General features: G+C 31.4%; 3 protein-coding genes across 8 annotated transcripts in view; 1 reads left to right on the top strand and 2 right to left on the bottom strand.

The window, feature by feature from the left end:
- Positions 1-766: 766 nt before the first annotated feature.
- Positions 767-7215, bottom strand: LOC105200420 (venom serine protease). Of its 3 annotated transcripts, XM_011167975.3 has the most exons (9): positions 7008-7213; positions 5292-5495; positions 4287-4492; positions 3598-3795; positions 3230-3431; positions 2092-2292; positions 1519-1676; positions 1236-1392; positions 971-1146 (listed from the first exon to the last, which is right to left on the bottom strand). In XM_011167975.3, the coding sequence occupies exons 2-9, from the start codon at positions 5299-5301 to the stop codon at positions 1121-1123; spliced, it is 1158 nt and encodes a 385-aa protein (XP_011166277.1). In that variant the 5' UTR covers positions 5302-5495; positions 7008-7213; the 3' UTR covers positions 971-1120. The 3 variants fall into 3 exon arrangements, with proteins under 3 accessions (XP_011166276.1, XP_011166277.1, XP_039304116.1); XM_011167974.3 differs by lacking the exon at positions 5292-5495 and having other exon boundaries at positions 767-1146; positions 7008-7215; XM_039448182.1 differs by lacking the exons at positions 5292-5495; positions 7008-7213 and adding an exon at positions 4602-4717.
- A 4160-nt stretch (positions 7216-11375) lies between these two features.
- Positions 11376-19185, bottom strand: LOC105200440 (facilitated trehalose transporter Tret1). Its single transcript, XM_011167995.3, has 6 exons — positions 17285-19185; positions 15853-16115; positions 15279-15481; positions 14549-14741; positions 13918-14206; positions 11376-13589 (listed from the first exon to the last, which is right to left on the bottom strand). The coding sequence occupies exons 1-6, from the start codon at positions 17364-17366 to the stop codon at positions 13177-13179; spliced, it is 1443 nt and encodes a 480-aa protein (XP_011166297.1). The 5' UTR covers positions 17367-19185; the 3' UTR covers positions 11376-13176.
- A 3478-nt stretch (positions 19186-22663) lies between these two features.
- The window catches only part of LOC105200419 (octopamine receptor beta-2R), a 36530-nt gene continuing 33910 nt past the window's right edge, over positions 22664-25283 (top strand). Inside the window, exons 1-2 of one of the 4 annotated variants that reach the window (XM_026139335.2) lie at positions 22664-22796; positions 23650-23988. The gene's annotated coding sequence lies outside the window, so the exon portion shown is untranslated. Of the gene's footprint in view, positions 23989-25283 lie in introns of all 4 variants that reach the window. The other 3 variants (XM_026139336.2, XM_011167971.3, XM_026139338.2) reach the window with 3 other exon arrangements.

The raw sequence follows: 25283 nt of genomic DNA, 5'->3' as shown, positions 1-25283 counted from the left end.
GAAAATGTCGCATATTGCTATGAACGTTTCTTTAAAAATCGTTCGTTAGATGTCTATTTAATCTGTTATGTATGCTAAAATCAAAAGATTTATAGTATAAACATCTGTGTATTTTTAATAATAAAAAGAATTTAATTATTGATACGTAATAATGAATTTTACAGTAGTATATTATGAGCAAAATAAATTCATTTTCTTCTAAATGTATTTTCTCAAATATTAAGCTTTAATATTAATTTAAGCTTTAGTATTAATGAGTTATACTTCTCACATTGTTTTTCAAAATCGAGTAGAAAAATCTTGGTTGTGAAGGGAATGCAATTGGAAAAGATAAGTTAACATGTATGTGTGCGCGCGCGCCCACAAGGTGTTTGATAATGGTTGTCCCCACGTTTTACCGTAGGAGCACGCATTTGTAATTTCTAATATAATAATATGTTAGAAATATATATACGTCGGTAAATATATATATATATATATATATATATATATATATACACATATATATTTATATATATATATATATATATAATTTTATATATATATATATATATATATATATATATATATATATATATGTGTATATATAATTTTAAATGGTAAAAGAGGCAACACAAATAATTAATTAGAAAACATGTTGCATGCACTCAAATTTTTACGTAAAAGCTAATATAATGAATTATTGTCAATGTATGTAAAATTATATGTGCAGTAACGAATAAAATTAAAATCTATGTATAAATAATAAAAATAGAAGAAAAGAATATTTTTGGCCACAAATCTTGGTGCTCAATAATATTTGTATATCTTTTAAATACACTTTTTAGTTTCATTAATTGTGCACACATTGCACGTATATAATATTTATTATATACGTATTATGCATTAAACACACACACACGCACGCACGCACATGCACACGCACACACACGCGCGCACGTATTTATGTATACTTATAGTATTGTATGTGCATTTTTATACGCTTATATTTGTATGTAGATACATGTATTTGTACAAGTACAATCCATAATATTTAGTATATATCTTGCAAGAACATGACAAAATACCAACAAAAGTCCATAAGCTGGTAAAACAAATCTTCCATTTAACTATGCAGAGCTCATTCAACTGCGCAATATTGTGCACCTGTAATAAAAGGTAATAAAAATATAGGCATGTATATGTTGCATCGATTTTTCTTTAAATGATAAAACTTTGATGCTGCCACTTCTTACCAGATGTTACGGATGTTATCCAATCGACGAAATATCCTACTCGTTTTGAGATAGCAGGAGAATTTGAAGCACAACCTTCACCGGAAGATATAATACCAACTATCACCAAATTATGTGTGATAGGATCCTGCCATAGAAGAGGCCCGCCACTGTCCATCTATGGCACACAAACGGAAAAAAATTTATAGCTCGAGGATAGTTTCGCATCACAATTCTTGAATAATTGTCCATTAAGTACTACTATTAACCATTATATTTAAATTCATAAAAACGATCTCTTCACCTGACAAGTATCCTTTCCGTCAGTATAAGTACACAAGTCTTGAACCTTTATCCCTTGATTGGGAAGCCTGTTTTGACATTCTTCAAGAGTTATTACATTTAAATTCACTTTTTGAAGCCTTGTCGCTTTAGGTCCTCCAAATTCCATCATACCCCAGCCTAACGATTAAATTAAATTGAAACGGATAATCGATTACCGTGGAAATCCTTATGGTGTAAATAATCTAGTAAATAACAAGACGACAACCCCCCAAGCGAAACAGGGAATCATCGCAACGTCAAAATGATGTCAAAGTGACTGCAAAATTATCGTTAAAAGTCACTTTTCGATCAATTACGATTCACTTTGATGTCATTTTGACTTGTTATTCCGCTTGGGCCATTGCGCGGCGTGTAATGGCAAATGAGCTCAATTTCTGGATCAATCAGAAATTGAGTTCATTTATAACGCAAACTATATCTCAAAACTCGATTGGCTGTCATGATTCCCATTATCTTCAATTCACTGCGCATCCAACGGAGTGGGTCACCTTAATTGTTATTTTCACCGTGAAAATACTTGGAAGATACTAACCTAAGGCAGTGACGTTACTACCAGCAAACGATTTGTATCTAAGTCGAAATGGTAAACAAGCTGGACCAACGTTAGCACTAAACGTGATGGTTTTAGAAGTCTTACAAACAGCAACGTCATTGTCACCAGTGTTTTCGTAGTAATTAGGATGGATCACGCATCCTTCCAGGCGGTACAAAACGGTTGCTTTGGTTTCGTCACCTATCCACAAATTATATTGTACAAGTTTTGTATAGGCTTCGATATATGCCAAATTTATTAAAAATTTCATATATACTGAAAAGTCATATATTAAGAAACAATGTGCTTATCTAAGTTTATTTCATTACTTGTCGATTCTACGCATAAATAAAATTTCATAAACTACTTGTGTTTATTTAATATTAACCAATATTTAAATTATTCATTTTTTATAATTTTAAGATTAATATAATTGTTTTAGTAAAGAATAAAATATTGCATTTATGATCATAAAATAAGAAATTTAGCCTTCTTTTTATAAGAAAAAGATGATCATTTTTTTATTACTTTGTACCGACGTATCTATCGCGTTATAAACTTATATAAGTTTTATCTCCCCAGCAAACGGAAATGGATTCAAAATATTTAAAATGGATAGAAATAGATTCAAAAAATTAAGAGTTTGAATTTGGCAATGACTACACTGATCCATTTTTATCCAATTAAAGTTTAAAAATACCTTGAATCTATTTTAATCCATGAATAATTTTAGAATTACGGGATTTCTATTTTTTTCAATTCAAAAAAGTTATGCGGGCCATATGATCCATTTTAATCCAAAAAAGATGATTAAAATTAAGTAATTTTTATTTTTTTAATCTAAAGGAAGTTTTTGCGGGTCCAATCCATTTTAATCCACAACATAAAATTGAAATAACTCGATTGCTGTTTTTTAATCCAAAATATATTTAAATAAATTAAAATGGATTACAAATTTTCAATCCATTTCCGTTTATTGGGTCATTAAATTTTAACTTTAAAATAAATTTGTATTACAAAACAAAAAATAACTGTACAATAATTTAACTTTGTTATCGCAATCGTAAACACAAACTTTATTTGCTTAATATTGAGGATAGATCTTAAATATTGATTAGATGAGTAATTTAACAATTACCCGTCGTTGTATCGTGTTCACCAACAAGTGCGGCTATGTCACCTATTATGTCTTGGTCTTTTAAGCAATGAGCTGCTGTCAATATGTATTCTGAAGATATTATAGTACAGCCGCAAAATAACTCTCGTCGTCCGTAACTAACAAGCCCAGCCATCATGGGATATTCATTAATTCCAGTTTCCCTACCGCCTACTATCCTAGTCTAAGTAAGCAATAATGTTTTATTTTTTATACCTAATTAATTAATTATAATGCTCCTAATAAATTATTATATGGTTGAGTAAAATTAGATTATTAAAAACAAAGATAAATAAGCAATAAATAATCTTTCCCATAAATAAACATGACAAAAATTAATGTAAACTTACAACTTTGCTCCAACCGCATTGGCATTGATTGTTTAAAGTTTTAATTTCGCATAAAAATTGACCTTGCGAGTTAGATGACCAAGAGTCGAATCTTATAATTGGATTCATCCCTTGAAGAATAAATTCATTATAACCACAAGAAGTATATTTATTATTTCCGTCAAATTGAACTGTAAGTGTATCTTGACAGTAATTATTCTGTAAAGTAATGTATTAAATTATTCCTTCCTTTTGTTCTTTGTTTCGAACAACTCTTGTCATAAATAATATAAATTTTCGATAACGTTGCCTTAGAAAAATTATACGTAGGTGGTCTTGACAAAGGTACTCTCGATAGTTTGCCATTGCCTTTCCGGTGCGAAAGATGACGATCAATTAAAAATTTAATATATACTGGATAAATTTATATCTGGATCTTTGGTACAGAGAGCAAACTCTCTGCACAATCACCATCCTTTATGTATGTGCATAAATTTTAAAACGCACATCAAGTAGAGAAACGACTTATACGGTTAGATCTGAATCTTATTGCCTAATAATATTACCATATGAATTTCTATACAATACATATACTCATCTAGAAAACATTTAATAATTAAATTCATATGCAAATATTAATCGGCACTATATAAGATTCAACTTTGATTGTATAAGGCGTTTTTCTACTTACTCGTGATTATATAACTTACCATGTCATTGGAACAATTTACTTGAGTAACAGAGCGACCTTCCGTTTCCCAAACGCAATGCTTTTCACCTTCATACATATTGGGAAATCCAGGATTATATGCATAATATGTTTGATCAGCTTGCAACTGTTGAAAGTATTTGCAATCGGATTGAGCACCATTTAGCGTCACGAGACACAGCAATATGCCGAATAACACTACCTTGACTAGAATAATTATATATATGTTTTATAATTCTATTAATAAAATTCTGTATTGAATAAAATTCTGTATACATTATTTACATACAAATACGTGAACATATAATACCTTTACCTTCTATTTACTATTTATTATTACTAAACATTATTATACATATATGTAATATTATGTATAATCTTTACACTTCTCTAGAATTTATATTCTTCAAAATGTGTATTTTTGTATAATATAGATTTTAATTTTTTGTACTTAAAAAATTTAGCAAAAATAATCCACCTTTTTTTCATCGAATAGTAAGTACTCATTTGTCAAGTACGTGTTTTATCAAGTATGTTGAAATTGATAAAGAATTACGCTTGATTAGTAAACTTTGTTTAGCTGGATCACATCTGTTCTTTAAAATTGTGAAAAGGCGAATTACATGAAAGCATAAAGGGTTGTTTTACATATGTATAAGATATTGTTGTTATTTTCTAAATTATGTATATAATTCAATCAAATGTTTAACATATGTATTTTAAATGATACTTTACCGTGTATCGTGGTATGCAAATTTAATAATTGACGATTTAAATGTTATTAATGTAGAACTGTTTGTTTTTTTTTCGACAGTTTGCAATTATTATATACAATTAAATGATTAAATTATTAAAAACCAAGATCAATTTATTCTTGACTTTTTTTGAATAAATTATCTATATATTCTATATTTCACGTAATTTTTATTATACACAATTATTTTGAGTTATTCAGATATTTACTCCTCTGTACCAGTTATAGTAAAAATAGTGAAAATTTAAATACCTGCTTCCATGATACATCAGCCAAAATATTTTACAACTAACTCCTTGAAAAGATAAATTACTGTTCCGACAAATAATCACTCGCTGTATGACAAATGCGTCTGCTTTTATCCCGATGCAAAGATAAAGTAAACTCAAAACTGATAATATCTCAGGTGTCTTATCTTTTACAGTTGTAGCTTGCGAGTAGAGCAAAGGCGGATATCTTTGAAATAGAAAGGTAGTGAGAGATGAACATGATGAGATGTCGAGATGACGAGACGAATAAGAAATCAGAGAAAAAGACTCTAAATAAAATCTATTGCATTTTTACAAAAGGCATTACTAAATTAATAGAAAATCGTAGGTCTGTATTAACGAACGGTCTACATTAACGAAAGTTTTATTCCTGTATAAAATTAAAAAATTGTTTTCTTTTTTGTAAAAATATATAGTAAACAGTGTTCGTTTTAATTAACAGAAAATTAAAATAAAAGATTTTATGCTATATTGCGTATTTCGCGGATTTTGGAAAGTTCGATTTTAAGATAAAAAATTTGTTAACGTAAAAATAATACGTATATAATAATATTTAGGTACCAATGTGTTAAAGGGTTGGAGTTACAAGACTTCTTTTTTTTTCTATTCAAGATCGATTGATAATATCTTTTCTTCCAGATATTTATTTTTTTCTCTTTTTAATAATTGTTTCATAATTCAACAAAACAAATTTTCAAATTTATTTATTTAGAAAATAAAAATAAAATCAATTATTTATACAACAAACTAAATAAGATAGTCCGAGATCGGTCATAAATTATTTATAATTATCAAAATACATTAAATTATTTCTTAGTTATATGCTGTTTAATAAAAACTATGAGTTTAACAGAGAAAAAGAGAGAGAGAGAGAGAGAGAGAGAGAGAGAGAGAGAGAGAGAGAGAGAGAGAGAGAATAGCATATGTATAGGCACCGTTCCTGACTGATTCTGTGAAGCTTTATTCGCTGTGAATAAACGCGTCTATCACGCGTGCAATCATTTCAAACTTAAAAATTTTGTAATTCCAATCCTTTGATCCATTGACGCCTAAATGTTACGTATTACTTTTACGACGTCAAACTTTCCAAAATTCGCGAAATACATACCTGGATCTTCTCTTATTAATCTTTATTCGAGCCCTCTTACAGATAGACTTTTTTAAATAAAATTTTATTGCACACAATTTATTAATTACCAAGTTACTAAATTATATAACGCGTTAAAAGAAAAAGTAGATATAAAAAAATTTTCAACATAAAATTAATTAAAAAGTATACGTACAAATTTTCTAATTCAAAAATTTGTACAATAGCGATATCTAATAATAATAAAAGTTTTACAGGATATTTCCTTATATATTTATAAAATATTTTAATTGCAAAAATAAATATATTGTATTAACACAATGGATTCTTGAAATTTTAATTTTATTGACGTTGTTATTATTGTAGTAAATTAATGGACACGGAAATTTTGAAGAATAACATTTTGTCCTACGAATGAAGCAGAAAGCAAAAAGCATACGTACGAAATGTTTTAAATAAGGTAAATAATAAAACTATTGTGTTTAATATGTTATTCGTATGTTATATGTAAACTGTTTATATAATTGTTAAAATAATAGAAATGGTAGCCGTAGAAGTTTGGACTGGTTCACGGGCGATTCAATTGCTGGACTAATTTTAACTTTCGCTTACATTCTATGCTCCCGTAGAACTTGCAACAAAACTCCATCGTCGAAACACACTAGTGTATCGTAACAGGTAACTTTTGTAAATGATCAGACTAGTAGCTTGCACCGTATAAAGTGTATATCGTGTCAAGTGTTTTACTGACAAAATGCATAAAGAGACTATTGTTCTTTGCGATGAACGTAGGCAGACTGTCCTATCATTTTACACACAACAATGATAACGCTCGTCGATACTCATTTCTATATCACCTCGAAATTGCATAAATACCATTCCCATTCTTTACTTCTTTCCGCGTACGTAATAAGCGTATTATTGATAGATAACAGTAATGTAGTGATAATATTTTATCTTATGCAAACGTTGCAAATAAAATTGAACGAAATTTGTAACGAATAATGTCAAGTATTGTGTTCGAGTAATTAAAAAATATTATCGTATAAGTAAGTAACAAGAAGAAAAAAGTAAGATTAAGGAAATGTAAAAAAAAATTGTATTTAAATCAGTAACACGAGGAACTTCACCATCTTTGAAGAACTTTTTTATTTGTGTAGATTGCGTCAGATGGATCGTGCAGATCTTGTTCGCTTTCCAATATCAATTTGACGTTGAGTCCTGTCAGCAGAGTTCTGCTCGATTTCTGTTACCAGTATATTAGTACGGAATGTCAACGGAACATAAAAGGAATCAGTCCGCTAACATTTTCCAAATGTTGCTAGTCTACCGATATTAGAACTGAATTACTTGTATTTTAAACTTGTTTCGTACTGTAAAATACTTATACACGTATAATATGCTTGACTTTTGACACGCAGCTTGTCCCATATCAAATATAATTATAACAATTTGCTAATAAAATAAAATGTGTAATTAAAAATGTTACATAATTATATGTTTTCGCCAGAATAGTTTCCTATTATCAATTTATTACGTACAAACAATAATGTACTAATGCGTATCATAAAAATTGTAAGCAAAAGTACACGAATAAAAATTTATACAAATGTAAAAAGACGTACTATAATACATTACGTAAGGCAATGACTAAAAAAATTATAATATTAAAAAATCATTAATTTATTTACAATTTTTTCAGGGGGAAAAAGGTTAATATTTAATAATACGTGATATTACTTAATCTTGTTCAATTTAGAATTGTGTTATGACTGAAAATTAATTTGGCACGCAGTTTATTGAACTTGAGAAAAGTATATAAAGTCACACAAACGATACAAGCATCAAGACCTAGCTGCGACCGTAAAAAGCATTCTTGTTCAATTTGTATTAAAAAATAATTATTTCTAATATAGATACAATAAAAAAAATCATGTGCGCCGTACGTTTTCCTGATGTGTATCATATATGTATATCGCACGCGTATATCATTATCGTTTTCACAGTTAAAATAATATACTCGAACTTTTCTCTTTTAAGTTGCAGCGAGCAAAAGCAACGAAAAGCCTCTTAACAATTTCCACGTTAGCGGCTTATTAATTAACGTCGCGCATGTCTGTTGGAACATTGTCCCTTGCGTAACAATTTTCGCGTATGGCGTTTGACGTGCAAGACAACGTGAAAAGCAATGTTAAAATATAATGCGCCAATGCACAATATTTGTAACATCTGGTACATGTTTTGAAATTACTACAAATTGCACTACGTTGAAAACGATGCAGTAAACACAACGACGAAATTTATAGCGCACATTAAACTGCGAGACAAACTATCTGAAATTTTCGATAAAGATAAAAACACAAGAAATAACGAATAAATTAAAATAAATACATTAAAGTTCTCTATAATTGATTTGTCATAACCTATTTTATTCTCAGAAACTCGTCTAATCACCAGAAAACAGTCATTGTTACACCTAATTACCATATATTTTTTTCTGAAATTTTCTGAAAATTAAAAGGCTTTTAGTTTTTAGATCTAACTCAATTTATTTTCAATTATTTATTCACACACACAGAGAGAGGGAGAGAGAGAGAGAGAGAGAGAAATATTGGTATGTACTTATCGTAAAGAATATTAAATTCTAACGTACATTGTCCAAGAAAAATTATAATTTGCAAAAATTTTTAAATATATGACATGCAAACATTATAAAATCTAATAAATTTCTTTTTCTTCTCGTTCTATTAATTTTAATATCTTTGTCTACATAAAAAATGTGTATTACTTATCTTCTTTCTGTTTTTGTAATTTTATAGTTTTATAAACATACTTGACAAACACACATAGATAACAATATCTTTTTTTAAACCTACGTTATTGGAGAACAAATAATTTATCGGTTTTGTATGTAGATTATAATGTAAAGCGATAAAATGTTTACAATAAACACAAAGTGATTTTGGAAGATAATTTAAAAAATCCGAGTTATATTTGTAGTAACTCACTTTACTTTTTTTTGCAGTTACTATTCTAATATTTATTTCTTAATATTATTTCACATTTAAAATTTTACAAATAAAGCCAAGCTTATGAAAATAAACTTGCATAATATTCAATTCAAACATAATTGTGATCACGCCAAACCTAATAATAATATAATACTAATAGTACACGTATTACATTCTGGATTAAATTCGAGATGATCAAACTAACATGTCCGTTTTCGAATCCAAATTGATTTGAATTATCAAGTAAAGCATAATCAATTTAATTGAAATCTTAATTTAGTTATACCTAAATGCATAATCGCTTTCCGACGTTTTTTCAACTAGCGATATATCGACATCGATACATATGTATAGTCGTGAGCTAAAAGGTTGCAACACATTTTCTTCGATTGTTTTTAAAATGTAGACTTGCTCATCAAACGGCGAACGTCATTGGTTCTTACCTGTGGATCCGACCAATTAAGCATCAAATCATCTACCATCAAAAAAAATGTGTTGCAACCTTTTAGCTCACGACTATACTTAAGTGGACGCGCGCACATATAATTTATAAGTTAAGTTACTGAAATATCTTCGCTAACAATAATACGTAATTAAATTAAACGCTAACAACAATTAAATTAAAGTTTTTATCGTGCATAAACTCAGTATTCAATAATGAAATCGAGCAGATCTTTGACAAACTGTCATATTGGCCGCGACATTATTACTAACGCATCAAGTTCGTACGTGTCGTAGATATTTTATAAAGCGTTATGCGAAACGTGATAATAGGTAATACATGCGAAAAACAACTCCACGATAAGTACAGTACCTAAACAATAGCATGCATAAACGTAGTTTGTAAGAGGAATATTTTAAATGATTCTCTTCAACTGTGCAGACTAGAGATAACGTACGCGTAAAATGTGCATGCGTTGTTCCCCGATAATAACAATAGTCTGTCGCAGTTTACAATAATTATATAGTTACAGTGATTTTTAAACACAAATGTTCTTTTTTTGCAATCATAAATAAGGTCTTCTTGAAGAGAGTCGCGAAGAATATTGATGTATTAGATGTTTTTTATTGCATCCATTGTTTAGACAGGATAAACATAGTAAAACATTCCTTGATAGAATGCATACCAATTAACTTTCTTACTGTATTTAAACAATTTACGCACGACGTTTCGTAACGTCGACATCTGACGAATAGAAATGTTAGGATAATAAATGGCTCCACGCATTACATATCGATGCGTCATTATGCGTCCGATAGACAATGTCTTAAAGTTGCTTAAAGAAAAGAGTTTCGTGAGTAAAAAAGATTTGCATTAAAATTTATGTATTTTAATAAAAAAATCAAAATATTATAAAATAATTTAATTTAAAATGGTATTCTCTCGTTAAAAATAATAAAAAAGTACTTGATTAATAAAGTATTACATTTTAAATTATCTACGAAAATACTAGCACAATAGTTAAGAGAATGCACAGAAAAAAATTTAGTATCAAATCAACAATTCATTGTTTCATATATAATATAAAATCTTGTTGGAAAAATTTATAATCTTAATCAGACATAATTTGCTGACACGAAGAAAAAAATTTTCTTCATCTAAGCAAATTATGTCTGTTTAAGATTATAAATTTTTCCAAAAAAATTTTATATTTTTGCTTATATGCATATAAAACAATGAATTGTTAATTTGATATTAATTTTTTTTTCTGTCTGTATTAAGTTTGAATGTATTAAGAGTGTTAAAGCAGTGATGCGCAATTTTTTTTAAACCAAAGGCCATTATCAGAAATAGGCAAAGTCTTGCGAACAACACAAATACTTACACATGCATTCATATAAAGATACATGTATATCGACTATAGATACTGGTTAGAAAAAAAATTAGTTTTTAATCAACAATTCATTGTTTCATATTATAAGCAAGAATATAAAATCTTTTTGGAAGAATTTATAATTTTTTTCTTCATGTAAGGTAATTATATCTGTTATTAAGATAATAAATTCTCCCAAGATTTTATATTCTTGCTTATATATGAAACAATGAATAGTTGATTTGATACAATAATTTTTTCTCTGTGTATGAATATCGGCCATAATTCTCCTTTTTCCATCGCTTATCGACCTGTGAGAACTGTAAGTATTCCCTTCACTGTGAAAATCACAGCTAAGTTTGTTCTAAGCGTAACTTTGAACAATTTTCCGCCACGAAGCAGTTTCTAACGAGTTTCCGAAACGAATGAATAACTTTTCCAATTTAACCATATGCGATTACATTTTCTTATAAACAACAAAATACTACTTCCTATTATTACTTTAAATAAATTATTTATTGATAAATTATAACGTAACGAAATATTCTAGCGCGCAACGTGCGCAACATGTCTTGTAAGAGAAAAATTTTAACTATTGTATTTAAAATCAATGTGTACAGTTTACACACACGCGCGCGCGCGCACAATTCAATTTTCAGACTTAATTAAATTAAGCGCTGTTTACTTAATGTTTTAATATTTTTACTATTTCATTAGAACGTGTGTGTCTTTACAAATCCTCTATCTATTAATCAGATTAATCAGATTTGTGTCAATTTGACTAATAACAATTTAAAAGTTAATTCTACAACGGCTTTTAGTGTTTTTTATATTATGTTATATCGTAACTCACTATTCTATTCTACATACCGCGACATGGAATTGAATTCCTAAAATACAATATTTAACGCCAATACAAATATTTAATTTCTTAAGAGAAAAATGTTTATAACAAGATATGTATTTTATAATGTATTAAAATATGTATTTTATAATCAGGCATTCTCTGTAGCACGTACAATAGGACACATTGGTGTATAGTACTCATGTATGGTATGTATGTACCATACACCAATTTGATCAGAAATTCCATCAAATTGTGAAACACGATTAATCGAGACTAATCTGCTGCATATCAGCCAACTAGTGAAGTATCATACATACATATGTGTTCACGTCTGATTTGAATTGATTGGTATCACAAAGTTTCGTAAAGTGACGAGCTCAATATCGGAAATGGTTTGTGGATCGAGAGAATCGAACTTTATGATAACATTTAAACGATACATTTCCAAACTTTCAAACTTATAGCACTCCATGTTGGTCGGATTAATTTCCGGAGCAAATTTAATCTAGGTTTGGCAACTAATTACAAGTCTCGCTCTCAAGGATACAGATTGCTCAGATTGCCATTTAATTTGATGAATATATGTAACTATTACGTACGTAGCTATTTCATAATCGCACTGTAATTATATGTAGTTTTAATTCAAGTTTTTAGTCTAAAAAGTGTCTTAAAAAGTGATAACTACGTAACATACGTATACATACGTATGATACTATACATATATATATTTTTAATATCAAGGTTAGCCAATTAATGCAAACGCCACATTCAATTTTTGTATTTTTATTCGATGACCGATGGTAAGATTGATAGATTTATCCAAGACGCAAATTGTTTGAAACGCTGAAACGATTGTTTGTAACAAAGTTATCCGCCTCTAGCGACTGCAACGAAGCCAGTCGATTGATTTATTGACTCGAGACATTCATAATAAAATGTTTTTTTCAAAATGTTACTAAAGATAAAATTAGGCTAAATATTAGCCTAAACGAACGAAAAGTTAAAGTCTATTAAATTACTATCGTATCGCACATCAGAATTATTCATCTTTCAGCAGGCTGTTGTTAAAAATTGTCAAGATATTCACATTATTAGAATTAGCCGATATCTCAGGTGCGATCTATACTGCTGTTCATTTCTACTTGTTCGCTCTCAATGCCAAAGCTCTTTTGTATCTTAGCCAGGCTCTGACCGCGAGTATCCTTTAGAAGTAAGGCGCAAAGAATTCCAGCTGTCCAACAAAAGCCAGCAAAGAGCCACATAGTTTTCGGAACACCGAGGGTATCCACCATTTCTCCAAAAGTCATTGTTGCTGTCAGAGATAGCAGCCAATTGAAAGCGACTACGCATGCTACAGCAGAGTCTCTGATTTGCATAGGAAAGACATCGCCTAACAGCGCCCACGAAATCGGTCCGGCGCCGATGTTAAAAGTGGCAAAGAAGAGAGTCGTCCAGGTCGGCGGCATCCAAAAGTAGATGTCGTCGTATTCTGGATCACGATTTCTCAATTCGTAAAACCATCCTGCAAATACAGACGATCGAAGACATGTGCTTTATGCTTACAATTAATTCCAATACGTTTTTTAAATATTTTGTTAATTTACGCGCGCGCAGAGCATGCAAAAAGAAAAACTTTTTGTTATCAACTATTTGCAATGATAAAACAATTGTTAAGGCAAAGTGAATAATAACGTAAGATGAACAATTGTTCCTTTTTCGACACACTTGTTTATTTTTCTATTCACGTTTATGTTCGTGATAATTGTACTCTGAGGTCTCGAGGAAACTAGACATGCGTTCGATTATTCGCTGATGGCACCGGCACCATTGCATCGTGATAAATCGTTTACCTAACAGTATCAGGAACAATCCCATAAGTATCGAGGATACAATTAGCAGTGTTCGACGTCCGACTACGTCTATCAGACCGATCGCCAGGAAACAAGATAATATTTGCACCCCACCAATAAGGACGGTTTGTTCGCTTCCAGTTAGGTTCCCCGATCCCCCAACGTTGAAGAGTGTCAACGCGTTAAATATCATAATATTAACTCCGCTCAATTGTTGAATCAGGAAGGCAAAGAAACATGTAAAGAAGGCACTTGTGACGTTTCGGTTTTTCAAAACATTTATCGTAATCTGTAAAGGAAATAACTTGAAATTGCAAGATTTTTGCAATTTACGAAGAAAAACAATCTAATTTTTTGAAATTTTTAAATAATTTTTACAACAAAAAGTATATTCTGTATCCATCTATTTTTTTTTTCGAAAGATATTTATCTTGATCTCTATGCTAGAGAGTACTTCATTTTATTTTATATATAGTGATCTGCAATATAGAATTTTAATTTTGAAATAGTTTTAAATAGTTTAGTTTATTATATATGTATGTATATTAATCATAATTAATCCAAAATTGAGAAAATCTTATTTTCCATATAAAGATCCATATAAAAGCACATTTAATCGAGCGAATTTTACCTTTCTTGAACGGCTTGCGAGATATTTCAATTCCTCTATTTCAACGTTGTCTTTATAAGTTGGGCCACGGTACCATTTCAGAGAATTCTTCGCCTTTACTTCGTTATTCTTCATAAGATAACCCAAAGGACTTTCAGGCAATAGATTTACCAGAGCAACCACAAGGCATGTCACAGCACAAATGAAGTTATACCTACTTATCCTATACATTATTAATGGTTACGTGAATTTCCTTGACATTTAATTCCGATTCGATTAAATTTTACACAAGGTATAAATTTTTCTGATTAATGTAGAATAAGATCGGGGAGGGGGGGGCAAGAATTTTTTTATTTTGCACAATCTGTATCTGCATTTTAGCACGCTACTTACAACTAGCGTGATAAAATGATGAACGATTGCGATGGCAATGGCATTTCATACCCCATGTTATCCACGCTGTGCTATACTTGACTAATTTAATACGACATTAACACTGTCGCAACATCGATTCATTGTCCCTCAAAGTAAAAAATCAAAATAAAATGAAATAATAAAGCGGGAATAAACTCTTTAATCTTTTAAAACAAGGAAACAAAAAATATTAAGTTGTAGAAATTTAAATAAAAAAATCTTGCAGAGTCATATCGTACATGTCACACTCCATCTACCAAGATGGATTCGGTTTCACCGAAAATTAAATTGATACGTTTCATCAGAAATGTATTGTGTAATTTAATGTTACAAGTACCTCCATGCAGAATCGTATTCATTTAATAGATGGGCGATTACAAAGGCATACATAATTCCGCAGTTGATTAAAAGATGAAAGTACATAAGAAGTCGTCCTCGCGAATCCCGGTCTGCGATTTCTGCGATATAAATAGGCGTCAGAATACAGAATGCTCCACCGCTCACGCCACATATGAATCGACCGATTATAAGAAGCGAAATCTATGTAAATATTATTACGGATTAATTGAGTGACCATTTTGCGAGATCCGATCTACGACAATAGGTATTCGTAAATCTTTAGCTTTTTGTTCCAAGTCTCTGAGCTGTGAGATTTCTTTTCCAGAGTAATAAACGTTTCTGATGCTTGAGCAGTAATCCTTAAGCTTCGAGCGAACTGGCCAGATTGCAACTGTAAAGTCAATTCAGAACGAAAGCTGTTACAGCGAAAGGCTGAAGGTTCGTTAATATACCTATTGCAGATCGGATCTTGGCGAACAACTAATTTACTCTCACTTTAATTTTGTTTTTTCAATTATACAGATTGTATTTTCTACGTAAATGATACAATATTTTGTAGTGAAACGACATACTTTTTGACCGGCCGCGGCGCCGGCGCAGCAAACAAACGTCCAACCGACGATGAATCCTGGCATAGTCAAGGACATGGCTGTGATACGACTGAAATACTTGATAAAGAGAGGCATAAACATCACTCCGACACAAGCACCGCCATTCAAGATACCACCGGCAAGGCCGATTTCGGTACCGCTAGCGTTCGAGTTGTTTCGAAGAACTTCTCCAGCGCTAGAATTCCATCCGAGTGTGACTCCGAGAGCGAAACCTCCGAGAGAAGCTAAATTTCCCAACAAAAAGACCACTGTCTTATTACGTATACTCGAAAAAGTTATATTGAAAAAATTATATTAAAATTTCTAGTTTCTTTCAAACATTTAGATATTGAAACTTGCAAATACATGTATATTTATATTTTAATATTATTTTTTTCTTAATGTATTGTAATGTATTCTAATCATCATTCAGATTATTGTATTTCTTCTCACTCATATACGGGCGTGCACAAGTGGTGGTCTGATGGTCCGCTTGTAGCGGAACGTTATACGCTGTATCTGCGTGAAAATGATTAGACTTGCATGAAACGAGAAACCACAATCACAACCCGCAAAATAGGGTTATTACAAAGAAATACATAGATTAATGTTCTTTTACATATTCAAGTTTTGCGTATTGAGCGTATTTCGTTTGATAAGTAATGAATATTGGAGATTTGTATATACTTGTTAAATACGTGTATATTGTACCTAATAAATGTAAAAGGCTATTATTCAAGTTTGTAATTTCCTTTCTGTAGCAAAACGTGGAAGAAATAACACTCTTTAATGTAAAAAAATAAAAAATGCACAAGAACAAGGCTAATCGTTTCCTGTTTCAATTTTTGCGCACTGAATACGATTGCGTTCATTAAATTGCCATAGCATGTTATAATTTTGAGAAATTTGCAGTTACAAACAGAGATTATTTGCATGTATCGTAATTACGATATGTGACACATCGAATTTAGTTTTACAACACGCGGCAACACTTGAATTTTGTCAACTTGTATCTCGAAAATTACTTAACCAAAAAGAATTTTATTGTAGTAACTTGAAAAAGTCTCGATGTCAGCTACATGAATGTATTGAATAAAAAATAAAAGAAATTCTATTAAAAATTTTCAAGATGACTGCTGGGAGCTGCTGCATACTCCATACTTGCGCTCAAGGTCAAATGAGTACCCCTTTCAATGCATTCGTTGAAACTCTACAACTTTTGTAAGAAACATTTTTTTCTAAATGCTTTAATTTCGCCGGATATTTTATCGTATTCTTACTTTTTCCTTACCCTGTATATCCTAATTGCACGTACGTTTTCAAACTTTTATTTCAATAGTTATTTAAAACAAGAAATTTACGTTTTTTTTTTTTAATTAGTTAAGGAAGAATAATAGCAAAGCAGCAAACTTACTTACGAAAGCTGCAATGTGCTGATTCAGTCGGTAGATCCTGTCATCGTTGATTTCGGAAGCTAACGTTGATGTCATTTTCATAACGGACGTGATATTGTCTAAGAACTATCACTACTCTCCAACTGTCATCCACCGATGGTACCGATACCGATTCAAATCGATTCGAGAGAATTCAGCCGCAAGACTGACCGCATAGACGATCCTCCGCCTCCGCTCGAGATCAATAAATCGATTTTACATTCAATACGACCGGATGTTTTACCAAACTTTATTGTTACCAAACTGTATTATTTACCAAAGGCCTTGATTCGTGATTTAAAGCGTGGATATAAAACGCGTTGCGCTCTTTCTGAGGTAGTCTCTTGAATTTTTTTCCAATTTTTTCATTAAAAGAACAAATTAGATAATTTATTAGGTAAATGATGAAATAAAATGCTGTATGTAAATAAGTAGAAAGAATAAATTTTTATATGTTTTTATATCACCTACATATGATAATATAAAGCAGTAAAAAAATCTATAATCAAAGTTGACATATTAGACGACATATAACACGCCAACTTATTAAAAAATTTTTAAGTTATTTTGGAGCTATTTTTTTTTGCATAAACATACTATTTCACGAGCAGCTCGAACCATTTGAGCGAACAAAAATGATCGCGTGATAACTTTTTCCGCAAAATTCTTCCAGCGACAACTGTTATACTCGTACAAGAAATAGAAACAGTAAGCAATTATTCAAACTATAAAATTTCAGCGGCTCAAATAAGAATAACAAATTTGCTCCAATTGTTCGATTTAACAACACAAAATCGTACTTTTTTTTTAAATAGCATCAATAATGAATTACTTTAAAAATCGTTACTGCTTTTGTATTTAATAATAATGTTAAATTTCCTTTTTGTTCACAACCGCTCCTCCATTTATATTTCATTGAGATACAGGAGCGGGCGGCATCGTCCTATTTTGAAAGAAGAACGTTGATTTATCTTTCCCAAGTCGAAACGTTTTAGGCATATATTTTCTCCACGGTAACACGCGTGTCTTCAAAGTTGCAGCGAATAGGGGCTACATAGTGACAATCGGATATTATAAGAAACACAATAAGCAAATTATTTTCTAAAAACTAAAAATGAAAAAAATTTATATTAAAAATTTATTTATACTAAAAGTAAAAATAAATAGTTAACTCAGTGCATTACCGAATAGCAGAATGATACGATAAAAATATGCTGTTTTACTCATACTCTGGATTTTGATGGTAAAAATATGATTAAACATAAATACACAAGGCAAATGATGAGATTGCCGATATGTACGCGCTGGCTATGCGCGATGTGCGGTTGATCGTGAGTGGACGTTCTATTCATTGTTTGCACATCATCGACATTTCTCATTTCTTGGCCAGAATGTCGATACTCGACCGACTATCGAATGTCGATGAAGTAACTTTGCGTGAATATTCAAAGAGTTGAAAAACAGCCAGTGCATTATACCAAAACAATTTGGTATTATAACGAGTCGTCGATATAATATAGATTATAGAAACTCGCGTCATATGCATTCTTGTTAAATTCTTTGTTTTCTAAAAAAAAAAAAAAACTAAAACCATCTATAGTTCCTCTAGTCCATGATGTAACTTTAAATGTGTAAGAGTGGTTAATTTTTGTCTCCAAGTTTTTACGTAAAAGTTTGTACGTTTTTTTTATAGATTTTGGGTAGCAGAATCACGTGATGTAATTAATTTTCTGTAAACATGAAAAAAATATACGTAAAAATGCGAGAGAAGTAAGTAAATAAGCGCTTATATTTATATATACAAATACTTACTGTCTCAGGGATAAAAATCGACCGAAGATTTTACACATTCTCCCTTTTATATATCTATATATTTCAGAGAAAAAGTAATAATTTTTTCTTTTTACCTTTTTATGATTTGTATATTTACAGAAATAAATTCTTAATAGTGCAATTTTTAAGAAAAGTATGTATATATATATATATATATATATATATATATAAAAATTGCACTATTAAGAATTTGTTTCTGTAAATATACAAATCATAAAAAGGTAAAAAGAAAAAATTATTACTTTTTCTCTGAAATATTAAAAACGTTATATCTTGATCTACATACTATTGTACATACATGAAATATAGTAGCATTCACTTAACATGACCTGTTATATACTAACTACACAACTATATGAATTCATCGCAAAAGATTATTTTATCCTCAGTCTAATTCGTACATATTTATTTTTCTTATCTTGAAGATGAAAATTCACTGAGATTAAATTGAAATATAGCGACAACTGTCACCTAAAAGAAAGAATAATGAGAACATTGAAATAGATTCAATTTATTATTTACATTTCCTGTACTAAATAACATCTCGTTGCCGATCATCATAAAAAAGTATTACGTGGTTCGAATTAACTGCGACATATATTGTAGTATAACGCGATATAATTTTTATTATAAAATAAAGAATTACTGCAACAGGCAGATGCTGAAAAATACGGCAATAATTTACGTCTTACATACTGTTGTATAGACAAAAATGATTTAATACCGACAAGGTTATTATTTAATAAAAGAAATATGATTTGTGAATATGCGAAACTCTGATTGTTGGTTATTTGTTGGTAACATGCAAGACTGGAACCAGTAGTTTTTGCCAGTAGTTGATTCCGCGGCTAGATGTCATCTAATATTAATGCGTGCACAGCTGTCGTAATCACGTTCCAGGACAAATCTTTCCCACGCTACATCGTTGAATGAAATAAATCGCAATTTCGAGTTTCATCCAGCCTGGGTTCCATCGTAGGCAGTATACAGCTCCTGGAAAAAGTGCCAACTTCTTTTTTGATCTCTATTCTTTGTGGCAGATTGTACAATATGCGCGCGCGCGCGTGTATGTGTGTGTGTGTGTGTGTGTGTGTGTGTATTCTCTGTAGATATGCATACGCTTCGTGTATGCGCAAGGTATTGATTGGTCGTTGCCCTCGAATATCTAGTTGCTTCACCACGATTAGATACTGTGGATTACGTGCTAATTATGAACGTAATTAATCATGCGTGCTTTCGTGATATCTTATCGAAAGTGAAAGCATCAACGTAATATCAATTCGTGTGTCAATGTCGTTATTACAATATGGAATAAATAAAAGTTATAAAAAATGGTTATAAACAAAAGAATTAAAAATTTTAATTTTAAAACCTTAATTTTCTTGCATACGTTGAAATGCAACTTGCGTAGTTTCTAGCATTCCATAAATAATTTTTGCCTAAACGACAAAAAGTTGAACAAACTGATTATAAATTTAATCGTCTACCCAAATTTTTATTATACTTAAATATCGTACAACTCGTGTACTTTTGTATCGCTAAATAAAGTTCTGATCTGTCACACTGATACAACGCGCACATTAAAATGCTATTGTGCATTATTGCGTTGTGACGCGCATTGGATGCATATATAATACTTATGTTTAGTTTCCATATAGTTTACATGCGTTATATTATAACGCATGTAAACTATATGGAAACTAAAGATCGACTCGTTCGTAAAGTAAAAAATGTTCGATTTGCATAGATAAAAAGAGAGTCGTACTAAAACTATTTTTAAAAACTATTTTCGATTTTAACAAGCAACTTGGTTCCGTTTATCGCATGTAACATGTGTGTACAAGTGTAAACAAAAATCATTTATCATATATCATTGTCATATATTTGTTTTACTATAAATATAATATATTTATAAACGTTGTCTTACATATCCGCCTTTTATTTCCGCGTACGTACTTGACATCTTCGTCGTACATAATTATACATTTTCGAAAGCTCTCAACTTAATAAATAAAGCCATCGACGTGTCATCTGCATTAAAAGAAACACAAGTGAGTTATAGGAGAGTAAATTCTGTCAATCGAGTGTTATCGTACCAAAGTTTTATTAATACCAGAGGAGAAAGGCGCATTTGAGAGTGACAGAGTGCATTTAAATAATGTTAAAAATATATCAAATTTTAGATATATTATTATATTTTATCGAGATATCAATATTTTATCGCTACATAAATATATAGTTTTGCAAAAGATATAAGATATTCTTCTTGTAAAGTTTAACGATTAAACTTTAATTTAAATTTTTTCAGAGTACATTACGTAATTTTTAAAATGGTATATTAATATTGTAATTACTAAATTATTATTTTTAATAATATTAGAACATATCAAACACAAATTCATATTTCGTAGATTTCAATTGAATCACATACATTTACATTTATTGAAAGAAGAGACTTGAATCTTGTAAAGAAAAGGCTGGTGGATAGAAAAGTCATTACTGACAATAAGAAAATTTAAGTTTCTTCAATTTTACAGCGGAATATATATTCGGAATTGATCTGAGCAGTTAATATAATTAGTTTAGTAGGTTCTGGATTTAAGCATCTTACTGATACGTAAGATATTTGTCGTATGCGCGAGTGTTAATAACATTATTATTAAATAATAAATTTTCTTCTAAATGTAAGCTGTATCCTATGTTTATGGCTGATTAATTTTACTGATATAACGCATATTTCTGTTTCTCTTTGCCTTAGAGTATATATTTGATAAGAAAGAAAAAAAATCGGTATAAGTTAAATGATTTCGAGTCATTTGCCAATGTATCTTTTAAAGGAATATACAGTTTATTCCTTTAATCGATAATTATCCTGTAACCAAACTCAATATGCGTCATGTCATCAATGATGGCGTTTTCCAAAATGTTGCAATAAAGTCGAACGTTCTATCCGATCAATGGCATTTAAATGAATGGTATTAAGGCCAGTATTCATAATTGATTCTTAAATTTAAGATCGTTTCAAGTACCATCTTAAAGTGTCATCAACCAGAACTCTTGGACAAACGTATTAGCGAGCTAAGACTTAGTTAGGACGATCTTGAAATAAGAATCGACTATGAATACCGGTCTAAAATCGTTTCTCAGTTTTTGCGCTACATAAATCAATTGCCAAGCCGTGTTGTTATTTCTGTTTCTATAATCAGACATATATCATAACTCGATTGCAAATACAGCGACGTAGAAAAAGCTGCCTCTTATCGTTAGGGCAGCTTTAAAATCACGCAAAAATCCCCGAAAAAAAGCGTGAATCTCTCTAAAGATTGCAAATAAGTCTTTGAAAATTTCGCTGATGGCATTGGCAGAGCCGTGGCTCAAGCTCTCCCTTGACGCTATACATACATCCCTCTGCTACCTCCCTCTCTATCCTCGTTCCTTTTGCCCGGCGTTTGTCTCTCTCTTTCTCCCACTCACGAACCCGAGGTACACTCGCTCATTCAAGCTCGCGACCCCAGTCGACTCGACAACGATTCAGTCGCGGTCGACCAGCCGCCGCCGCCGCTGCTGCTGCTGCTGCTGCTGCTGCTGCTGCCGTCGTCGTCGTCGTCGCCGCCGTAGCTGTTACGGTGCGAGCTTTGCTGAGTACGCGTGTGCTCCGAGGTGCCTCTTTCTCTCCTTTGTTCATCTCTATTCGTCCGTGTCCCCCCCTCTCTCTCTCTCTCTCTCTCTCTCTTTTTCTTTCTTTCTATCACACGTCTACGTTCTCTCCTTCACTTTTCGTCTCTTCCTTCTTCTCTGAATCTCGTTTCATTCCAATCGAACCATCGGTCTTTAAGAACCGACGAGATTTCTACTCATCTCGCCGGCTAAAGGAAAGACTGAGGGGCGATCTTGCGAATTAGGATTCGTTTGACACATCTCCATGGAGAAAGGGAGTGAGAAAAGGAGAAAGAACGGTGAGGGCGAAAGAGAGAGATAATCGCAAAATCGACTTGGAGGTTCGAAGCTCCAGGTTCGGAGCTTGCGCCGATTCGTCGGGAGCTTGGACTCGCGCGTGCGACAGCGCGGCGAATCTTTCCAATTTTCTCACGTTGCACGATCGCGACCACCGCGCACCCGACCAACGCTCGTCCCGAATCACGACAAGCTCGTGATAAATTGCTCTTATGCTCTTATACGAGCAAAGGAGTGTCGAGTGAATAAATGTGTCGCGGATTCTTTCGCTTCCTAAGAGGAATTGTGACCGTAGAGAAAGGACGTTAGAATGTATGTACGATCGACAACTGCCGTGCCGCGCCAGCTCAAACGCGGACGCGAGAAACGAGCTCCTTCGATCGCGTCGATTTCCGTTTAGACTTGAAAAGATTTATCCTAGATAAAAAAAATCCGATAGGGGTGTAACGGAAAGTACAGAGAAAGAGAGAGAGAGAGAGAGAGAGAGAGAGAGAGAAAGAGAGAGAGAGAGAGAGAGTGAGAGTGAGAGTGAGAGTGAGTGCATGTGTTTCTCGTCAAGAAATATCGAAGCGAGAAAAGGGGCGCGAGGATCGAGACAGCCTCCAAGATCCACACGTATCCAGAGATGTTCCTCGAGGGTTGCGCTGTCCAAACCTGGACGACTTATTCGCGTAAAAGGAAGTATGTGCTGTCGATATGTGACTCGGTGAGCAACGCGCCGCGATAATGGAGTGATTCAGTAGTCGTGATAACGTCTACGGTGCACGTGCGCGAATGCCGACAAGTACGAGGGAGTCCTGTCCTAGGAGAACGTGCTCTATATCAGTCGCTTGCCGCTTGACAGAACCAATTTTACTGGAAATTGCGAGAGATTGCGAGCGGAGGCTCAAAAACTTATGTAAGTTTTCTGCGACATTATACAACGACGCTATTTTGTGACAAATATATGACGAAACTTGAAATTTCTAATGTGAAGAAATCACAAGTATCAAAAGTATCATATTCCATTTATACATACATCTGAATTATAGATTAATTATTCGCATCCCAATCTCTGATGTATCATATAATAATGATAGACATGATGATACAATAATATTACGCTTGGATTCTATTATTATTGTAATATTTACGTCTTAGAGGGAAGTGTGCTTCTTCAATGTTTATTATAAACTGTATAATAATGTAACGTAAAACAAAATAAATGGGATATTTTTTGCAAAAATTATTATATGTTACAAAGCAACCATGAGAGTTAATTTCATTTATAGCTTGTATAATCAATTGTATAGCTTGTTAATCTGGACTCTTTTGAGAGAAATAAATGCAAACAAGCTTTTATTACTACTTAATAATAAATTGAAAAAGCTTTAGAAATATATCGATAAAATAATGTGCCAAATAATGTTTTATACAATTAAAAGTTATACATCTACAATAGAATATATTTTGTTGAATTTAAATCCCAACACATTTTATGTAGAATGTTTACGTAAAATGGTAAATTAAGAAATGTTTAGAAAAAAATTTGCCATAAGATAAAATTGATTCGTATCAAATTGCATTTTATCAAATTGTATTTTAAATTTTAAATTTTACAACTAAACAAAATATACAAAAATTAACAAGAAAATTAAGTCCTCGATATCAGATTAATTAATCAGATTAATAAATATCTCACGAATATATTTCAAACAATAAATGTTATATCGCTAGCGTATTATATGTATCAATACGTGTCTTATCTATCAATAATAAATTGACTTCAGAAATGTACAAGTAACACGCTTTACCAAATTAATAACAGATTTTTATGTACATTTGTACGTTGGTTCACTGTCGTGTCGACAAACAGATTTTGTTTACTAGTTTAGCGAGGTCGTACATACACGTACGAGAAGCGACAAAATTATATTTAGCAAATGAGATCCTATCGTGTCGCACGGTATTGCTTTGCGTGACATGAGAAATAATAAGTATTTGCGGCTATTTGTCCGCATATGCGCTTGCACTATATTTTGTTTGCGATCTTCGATACGGAATATTGTTAACATATACAATATGAATTTTGTCAAGGTTTTTGATTTATATATAGCAAAATTATCTTAGTCGTTCAAAGTCACGCACTCATTGATTTAAGAGATGTAACGCGAGAGCAAACGTGATAGCAAAATTTCTGACAAATAGTGAAAA

The sequence above is a fragment of the Solenopsis invicta genome, chromosome 4 (assembly GCF_016802725.1).
Source record: "Solenopsis invicta isolate M01_SB chromosome 4, UNIL_Sinv_3.0, whole genome shotgun sequence".
Taxonomy (NCBI): domain Eukaryota; kingdom Metazoa; phylum Arthropoda; class Insecta; order Hymenoptera; family Formicidae; genus Solenopsis; species Solenopsis invicta.
The sequence above is the reverse complement of the archived record's forward strand: the minus strand, read 5'-3'. Positions and strand labels throughout refer to the sequence as shown.

Bases quoted from the DNA above. Each gene is read 5' to 3' on its own strand.
- LOC105200420 (XM_011167974.3), bottom strand. From the start codon at position 7,044: ATGGAGTTTTGTTGCAAGTTCTACGGGAGCATAGAAT. The intron at 3,796-4,286 runs GTAAGTTATATA...ATTACTTTACAG, and splicing joins TAAATTGTTCCAATGACATG to AATAATTACTGTCAAGATAC. The intron at 1,393-1,518 runs GTGAAGAGATCG...TGTGTGCCATAG, and splicing joins ACGGAAAGGATACTTGTCAG to ATGGACAGTGGCGGGCCTCT.
- LOC105200440 (XM_011167995.3), bottom strand. From the start codon at position 17,366: ATGAAAATGACATCAACGTTAGCTTCCGAAATCAACGATGACAGGATC. The intron at 15,482-15,852 runs GTATGTCGTTTC...ATATTTACATAG, and splicing joins GCGCCGCGGCCGGTCAAAAA to ATTTCGCTTCTTATAATCGG. The intron at 14,742-15,278 runs GTACTTGTAACA...TAGGATAAGTAG, and splicing joins GAATACGATTCTGCATGGAG to GTATAACTTCATTTGTGCTG.